Source organism: Chinchilla lanigera, unplaced genomic scaffold, assembly GCF_000276665.1.
Source record: "Chinchilla lanigera isolate Chin_1 unplaced genomic scaffold, ChiLan1.0 scaffold00046, whole genome shotgun sequence".
In the NCBI taxonomy this organism is placed as follows: Eukaryota; Metazoa; Chordata; class Mammalia; order Rodentia; family Chinchillidae; genus Chinchilla; species Chinchilla lanigera.
The window spans coordinates 17,351,843-17,360,046 of NW_004955447.1; the positions used below are offsets into that span (position 1 = coordinate 17,351,843).

Consider the following 8,204-nt stretch of genomic DNA (forward strand, 5'->3'; position numbering starts at 1 on the left):
AAAAAAAAAAAAAAGAAATTAAGGCTCAAAAGTTTTTCTTTAATAAAGGAAGTGTAAGTATTAAGTAGCTAACTGGTATGACAGTATTGGGTCAGTATTTCTATAAATGTCCCAGTTGTCAAAGTTGTTAGTGTAAAGACCTCACTTTCTTTATATGTGTTAAGGATCTTTCTGTCACCAGGCTGACTTCGAGTTCATCTTTAAATTAGTGAAGGTGTGTTTTAAGTTAGAGGCAGATTGGTATGGGTAGAGACATTTTAGGTACGTGAAATCATGTGAAACAATATTCAGTCTTGAAAGGGGTTTTTCTCAAGGGAGCAAATAGGAGGTTTGTTTGTGTAGATTTAAGGCAGTAATTAAAAATAGAAAGGAAAATCCAGCCACTTTGTTTAGGGCCCAGGAGAAAACTACAAAAAATAATCTCAGTTGAATGCTGAGGAATTATACAAGGTATGATGATAAACCAAGGAGAGTGAACCTCTAAAAATTAGTTGTGCCACCTCCAGAGTACATAAAAGTCATAAGGGCTTGGCTTCTCTCTTACTTTCTTGAATAATTCAGTCCAAATGGTTGGTTCCTCATGAGGAGGAAGGCACTGGCCAGGGTTTGGAGCTGCGGGAAGGAGGAGAGATCGCTGGAGTGGGGTGAAGTCATCTGTGAGTGGTGGTCAGTGCCAGCAGCAGTGGCCTTGGAGGTGATGAAGCCAGAGTGGAATGTTCCCAGAGCTCAGTGTGTTTGCTTATTTTCTGGTGTGTGGAACCAGGTTTGATTTGTGGTCCCCCTGAAGTCAATCACCTTTGGACATAGCATTGTCAAGAAATATTCATGCTTTAGTTCCCATTCTCCCTAAAGGAGAATCGATGTTGATAGATTTGTAAGAGTTTATAACTATGTCCTAATGACTTCTAAATTGAATTCTTTGAATGGATATCTTTTAGAAAATCACTCTAATTGTCTTTATTTTTTATTTTTTAATTTCAATTTTAATTTTTGTCTTTTTGAGACAGGGTCTCGCTATGCAGTTCAGGCTGGCCTTGAGCTCACTTTGTAGCCCAGGCTGGTCTCGAACTCCCAACAATCCCCCTGCCTCAGCCTGCCAAGTGCTGGGATTTCAGGGGTGCACCACTATGCCTGGCTCTAATTATCTTTAAAGTCATTAAAGTTTCATTCAGTGCAAAGATATTTCAACATTGTATTATGATTCTATATTAGCATTGTCTAAGCCTGATATTTCCTTGATGAAGAACTGTTTGTGAATCTCATTGTTTAAATGGTAAAGATACTTCTGTAGTAGTGAGTAAAAATAAAGCCTGTACTTATTGACACCACAAGTCACTGTGTCGCCTGATGGAAGCGAATAGTGAGCCAGGAACATGCTGGTATGGATGCAGCTGGCCCCCCTGAGGTGCTGATTGCACCGAGACAGGTGAGATCATGGTGGTAGTCATAGTTGTGGAAATGCTGCGCTTGATTTTCAGTGAGTGATTTGAGTTAATTTTCTGCTGTGTAACTGAGAATGATAATATTTACATACCAAGTCATTGTAAGAGTTAAAGGTACAGTGTGGAACTTAGTAGTGGTATATCATAGGCCGTGATGGTGAACCTGTTAGAGGTGAGTGCCAGAACTGCAACCCGAAACCCACTCTTTACTGCAAAGGGACGACACTGCAGTTACACCTGAACACTGAGCTTTTAGCTCAGAAAAGTAAAAACTCATATATCAACATCTTTTGTCTTAAAAGAAACACAAATGACACATGGGGCATAGGTTTGCCAGCACTGTCACAGGCCCTTGATGAGTGTTAGCTGTTGTGATGAAGAAGACAAGTCTTTGGGTTCTTGGTTTGGTCTTTCCTACCTAGTTCTTCTGTTCCATTAATGTGACATGGGAAAAATGAACAGAGAGGCATTAGAAGTCAGTGTGAGTTGACTGAAAGTGAATTGGAATATAAAGCGCAGATTATTATAAGTCCCAGTATGTTTGGAGTGCTGACTTCCAAACAGGGATGGCTTTTGGGGAAATAACTTGGCGTCATGGCAAAAGAACTACCGAGTGCATTAGTCTTGAATTTTCAGTTGAGTTCATTAATTATTAATAAAGCTGATGCTTGTAAAACTTCTCAGTCAGTGCTTGGTACACAGGAAGCATCAGTGTCAGGGTAGTGCCATATCAGTGGTTCACTTATCCTTGCCTTCACCCAACAACTTTTTAGTGAGAACCCACTGGCTGCCAGTTTTCATTCTAGACATTGCGTGTACAGGGTGAACTAGATAAACTGTGCCTTTGTGATCATAAAGGTAAGGTTGTAGTGGATGGAAGATCTGCTGTTCTGAGTCTTAGTCTTTGTAAAATAAAACAGTGGAAAATGAAAATAAAATTCAGCTTTAAAATTTTAGGCCAGAATCTGCCTATGACAGTCTGTCTTGCTTACTTTTCTCTCATTGCTGAGACAAAATACTCAACACCCAGAATGAAGGAAGGAAAGGTTTATGTAGCTCACAGTCTGTGGAGGTTTCAGTCTGTAATCGGCTGGCTCCAAGGCAGAGTGGCACATGGCAGAGGGTAACAGTTCATGGTGGCAGAACACAGCAAAACAAGAGCAAAAGGGAGGAGTGGCAGAGAAGAGCAAGCCTGTTTTCCTCCCTTATATTTTAAGCAGGGGGCATGTAGCACTCACATAATCTCCATGCCCTCCTCTTGCACAGGCTCAGGATGAATACAGAGTAAGGATCTGGCCCATGCTGAGTCACTTAGTTACCCTTCTGAACTTCTCACACTGACATAATGAACAACATCCCAGAGCGGTAAGGGCGTGTCCTTTTCACCCCAGGATGCAGAACTTTGAGTCACTTAGCCAAGCCTCTGGACTCCTCAAGTTGACACACTCTATCAACTGTAATCCAGTATTTAGTTGATTGACTATATGCTGACGTTTTGTGTAGCCTGCTGCACGTAGGTGCTAGGTCTGGGGATATTATAGTGACCAGAGTTAACACCTGCCCTTATGGAAGTAAGTGCAATCCATGAGGCATACATTGAATAGGTAATTGTGATATGATTAGTTTTATAAAGGATAAAATACTAGGTTTGTGTTATTGATTTGTGCAACAGAAAATAAAAATGTCCGTTCTTTTCGATAGAAGGTACGTTATGAAGAATTTATGCAGTGAAGTGTTCCCAGTCTGTGTGTTTACATTTCTTGCCTGCCTATTCAGGAGCAGTTGGACATCATGGAGACAACTTGGTAGAGAAGATCATTTCGGTGCTTCCACAGCTGCCAGGCCACACAAACGACGTGATGGTTAACATGGTAGAGCTCACTGCGCTCCAGACCCAGGAGGAGAGTCAGAATGTGGTTGCACCAGGTTGTCTCGCACAAGCCAAGTAAGATATGCAGTTCTTTTCTCTCATTTTTCTCCCTCTTCCCTTTTCTTCTTTAGGAACCCCATATAAAAGAAACTTAGTATTCCCATAGAAAAAAAACAATGAAGTGCTGGTCTGGTTGAAAAACTCATAATGGGTAACATTTAGAAGAAAACATTTTAACCCTAGCAAGCACCACATCCAGTAAACATGACAACATGCCAGAGTATCCTTATTTACTTTTTGTAGGACTGTGATATAAATTTCTTTCCTAGATTGGTTATATGAATGAGTTTATGTGTGCCCATTTCACAGATAGTTTCCCATGGAAGAAGTGTCAAGGCTTCCTCAGTTTCCTTTTTCCACCTGACTCTCACGTGACTAAAAAGTAACCCAATGAGGTAGTGTCGTTATTGCCCCACTTTACAGGTGAAGAAAATGAGGCAAAGATACAGTGAGTAACAGGGAAATGGAGTTAGAAATGAGCCCAGACTGACCTCAGAGCCACTGTGTTACCTTCTATGTTATCTATGTCGGGGAGGCTTTTGAAGATTTAAGAACACAGTGAGAGACAAAAATAAAATTAGCTCATGATTTCACTTAGGGAGTCTTATTTGTTCAAGGTAATAGTTACAGCAATCAATTTTGGCATTTTTTAGCAAAAAAGTGAATTTGTTAAATGGTACTGGGTAGCTAAAAGATCAGAGGGAGAGTTGTTAATCAGATTTTGGAAATGACAAAACAGCTCCAAAGATCTGGGGAATAGGAACTCAGGAAACACCTCTTCAAGACTTGATGTCAGGGAGACTGAATTTTACCTGTTTTCTGTCTGAGTCATTGCGTAAGATTCAGACTAGGGGAAAATGGTACGATTTGTCTGTCTTGGTCTTTGCATCCACGTTTTGCCCAACTGGATTTGGGAGCTGTTCCTCCGAAGAACTGCGTGCAGACCATGTGGCGTGCCAGAGGGTGGGTCTGAGCGGAACAGGGCAACATGCATTAGAAAGGGAGGGGACGGTGCTGCAGCGGCAGCAGCAGTGCCCCTTATTCACAGTAGCTCGCACAGCGGACGCACTGTGCAGCAGGCACTGGGAGGAGCACTGCGTGTACGTTAGCTTCTTCATTGCTCACAAGAACCGAGGTGGATTTTGTTGTCACCCCTTATCGATGGGTAAGGAAGTGAAATAAGTGCCTAAAATGACCTGGACAGCTTTTACGTGGCAGGGCCTATATCTGAATCAAAGCAATGTGGCTCTAAAGTCGGCGCGTACCATTACCCTGCCCCACTTTTGTAGAATCCTAAGGAAAGTAGAAAAAAAAAGTAAGCTACCCAGAGAAGTTTGCAGAAAGAACAGTAGAATCCATGATTAGAGAGCAAGAAAAAAATGCAACATTTTAGAATTGTAGGATAAATATGAGAATCAGAGTATCTGTTAGATGTACGTCTAATGCTTTGATATGGTCAGTTAGTTTAGTCTTGATTGTCCAGCACTCATTCTACCTCAGCTTAGTTCCAGGCTTTATCCCGGTCAGTCTTGAAATCCCATTTTCCTTGTGAGTTATTCTTTTAGAAATGGTCAAGTCCTAGAACAGGGCAAATCTTAAGGCTTCTTGGTCAGGTGACTTTACTTTTGAAAAGCAACTCAAGAATAAGATGTAGGGTCCTTCTGTCATTACTCGCCTGCTCTACCTTACAGGACTCTGAGATACGTCATAGAACGGTTGTGGCCATGTCATGTCCAGAAGCGAGCGGTACCCGTGGGAGGGGATGTGGTTAAGACTCCTGTGAAGGAGAGTAGCTGTGGAATCCCTGTGCACTGTCTGGACTTCACAGGATGTGGCAGAGTATATTTCCTTATTGTTGCTGTGTTCCATTACTTGCAGCCGAGGTCATACTGACCTGTACCTCATTGTTTTATCTAGACGAGGACATTGCTATAACTGACTTCTGAGTCTCTTCTTGCATTTAAAGTAAAACCATGCCTTCCCTGAGCCTCTGCAGTGACCTGCCTCTGAGCTTAGGCTATGCTTATTTACTTGTATTTCCTCTTCCCCATCTTTGTCTTCACTGATGTCCTTTACTTCTCATTAGATGACAAGTGAATGTCGCTATGGAAAATGAACTGTGAGTGGTGTCCAGAGAGGAGAGTATGCTCATAGACGACAAAGATGAGTTCTAGAAGGCTTGGGATAAAGAAGAAAGCTTCAGTTTGATGAAATAGATTGGAAGTGAAGGGTAGGATAGTGAAGGATTGTATGGGATAAAGAGATGGGTAGTAAGACAATTAGAAACAAAGAAAGATGTAGAACAAGTAGCTGGGAGAAAGGTAATTTTTCAATTGTTTTGCAAACTGAGGGACTTTCACTAATTTCTCAGCAAAGGAGGAATTGAAACAAATCATAGTTTTCCTGGCATATTCCTTATGTCCATCAAAATAACAATAATCACTACACCTCTGACAGCTTTCCAGAAATTTCCCAATGACACCAAACAGGATACAAACAAGTACCAAAATGCAGAGCAGATGGGCCCTTGGCAACAAATGTGCCCGCAAGGGAAAAATCTAAAGAGGAAGTTTCTAAGTGTGTTACAAGCCTTCATAATAAAAATTTATTGCTACTAAAATTTTCAAAATAGGCTGTTTGTAATTATAGTAATTGAAGTCAATGCCAATGGAAATGAGAAGTTGAGAACTTAAGTGTACTATAACATCACTTTCTAGTCCCTGTCCTTCATTTCCTGGAATATGTGGAATATTTTTGGCAAGGACACAGAACCTTCTCTGTCCCTGTTTTCCTCCTGTCTAAGTGTTCTGTTGGGAGCTAGGTGCTGAAGACTGAGCCCAGGGCCGTGTGCATGCCGGGCAAGTGTGTCCAGTCTCTAATGCTGGCGGAGGACCCCCACCCTGAAGCAAAGCTGTACTCTTTGTCCTTGGCCTCTTTCTAGCCCATTCATCCTGCAGTTCCATAAGCAGCCTTCACCGGATTTTCCGCCTGCGCTTATTATCTCTGTGCGGGTCCCCACTCTGGCCTGTCCACTCACCTGTGGTCCTACTGGTTCCCTTGCTCCCTGTGTGCCAGCCGGGGCGGCCAGAGGCCTTACCGTGCCTCACAGGACCGTGTGCCGTCTGACTTCCTGATTCCTTCTGGCTGCATCTCTTATTTTTCCTTTACTTGCTGCTGTCCAACCACACAAGCGTCCTTGCTGTTTTTCCAATAGAACAGGCAGGGTCCTGCCTCACAAACTGGGCTCTAGACATGCCGAGATCATTCTTCCCACAAATTCACTTTCTCCCTACCTCTGATTTCTTTCCTTTTAGTGAGTCTTTCCTGCCTCTTTTGGCACATTTACTTCCCTTATTTATTTCATTTTTTTTTCCCTTAGTGTGTGTGACTTTCTTTCTTTCTTTTTTTTCCTGGAGCAAGGCTTTACTTGATCACAGCCTGTGCTGCAGCACGGGGGAGCCAGTACACGAGGGGGCCCTCCTAGACTAACCTGTTGCTCATATAGCAGCTGCAAGCCTATGATTGGTTCAAGTTATTGTGGGGCGCTCCAGGACAGTCATAGCTGTCACTGCAGCAGTTCAACTAAAGGGCAAGGCGAGAGGATCCATCCGATTGACAGCGGTTGCTTCTCCATGAAAAATGGCTGAATTCACCACAGTTTATTAGGGCTTGGGGAGGTTGGGAATGTTCCTAATGCGCCCCGATTCTTCCCTCCAAGATCCGAGCCATCTCAGTGTGGTACCTTGCCTTCAAAGACCACCAGCGGCGTCTGGAGTGGTGGGAGCAGGGGATGGGCTCTGTGACTGATAGCCAGGATGCACCCACTGTTAGACTGTCCAGAGGAGAGTGACCAGGAGACACAGGGGCAAGCTGTCCAAGTCCATTCTGGTGGGAGTAGTGGGACGAGGTGCAGCGAGAGGTGAGGTGTGTTGCAGATGACAGCCGTGAGCCGGGCAGTGCCCCTCTCTGGCTGGCACACAAAGAAAAGGAGTGTCAGGTGCTTGTCATCTGTCTCAGCCTCACCCAAGATGAAAAAATGGCCTTCACTCCTGGTGTGGATTCCTTCTCTCTAAAGAGAGTAGTAAACGAGAAGCAAACAAACAAAGAAATAAAACAGTAGCAGCATACCAGTATCACAAACATAAACAAATCAAAGCAGCAACATTCAAAGTGATAACAGAGTCTCAAGACAAAATAAAATGAATCAACAGTGGATGTTACATTACATGTCGCTATCCTCAACTACATTGCTCAGATTACCAGATGTAAGAATAAAAGATTGCTTAAACCATTATACGGAATAAGAAAATAATTCTTCAATAAAACATTAGAGATAATACAGAGTTTCACTAGACAGATGGAGTTCACCATTGTAATTCCACTGCATATTGTTACCTTCAAATCAGTTGCTCAGACCACCAGACACAGCATGCACAACCGATCAGAACATAAAAAACTGTAATCATTAACTGTTCATTTCAATACACCATCAGACATCAGCAATACAGTTACCACAGCTATTCATATATATATTTATATTTTGCCTTCCTTCTTTCTTTTTTCTTCTTTTCCTCATCCCAGTCGTTCCCTCCTTTGAGCAGTTTCTTTCCTTTTCCTATCATCTATTGTACATTTGTGTTTCACCTGGTCTTTCAGGGTCCTACACCAAGGAGAAAATATGATGTTTACCCATTTGGGTGCAATTTATTTCACTTATGAGTATGGGCTCTAGTTACATCCATTTACCTACAAAATCCTTGAGATTCTTTTTTAATAGCTGAGTAATACCCCATTGTATAGAAATACCACATCTTTTTTATCCATTCCTCAGT

General features: G+C 42.4%; 1 protein-coding gene across 4 annotated transcripts in view; it reads left to right on the plus strand.

The window, feature by feature from the left end:
- The window catches only part of Scfd2 (sec1 family domain containing 2), a 406,746-nt gene that overhangs the window by 9,853 nt on the left and 388,689 nt on the right, over positions 1-8,204 (plus strand). For all 4 annotated transcript variants that reach the window (XR_001235725.1, XM_005392914.2, XM_013518524.1 and 1 more), the window contains exon 2: positions 3,219-3,387. Coding sequence is in view for 3 of the 4 variants with exons in the window: in XM_005392914.2 (XP_005392971.1) it covers positions 3,219-3,387 (169 nt within the window). In the remaining variant the exon portion in view is untranslated. The remainder of the gene's footprint in view (positions 1-3,218; positions 3,388-8,204) is intronic.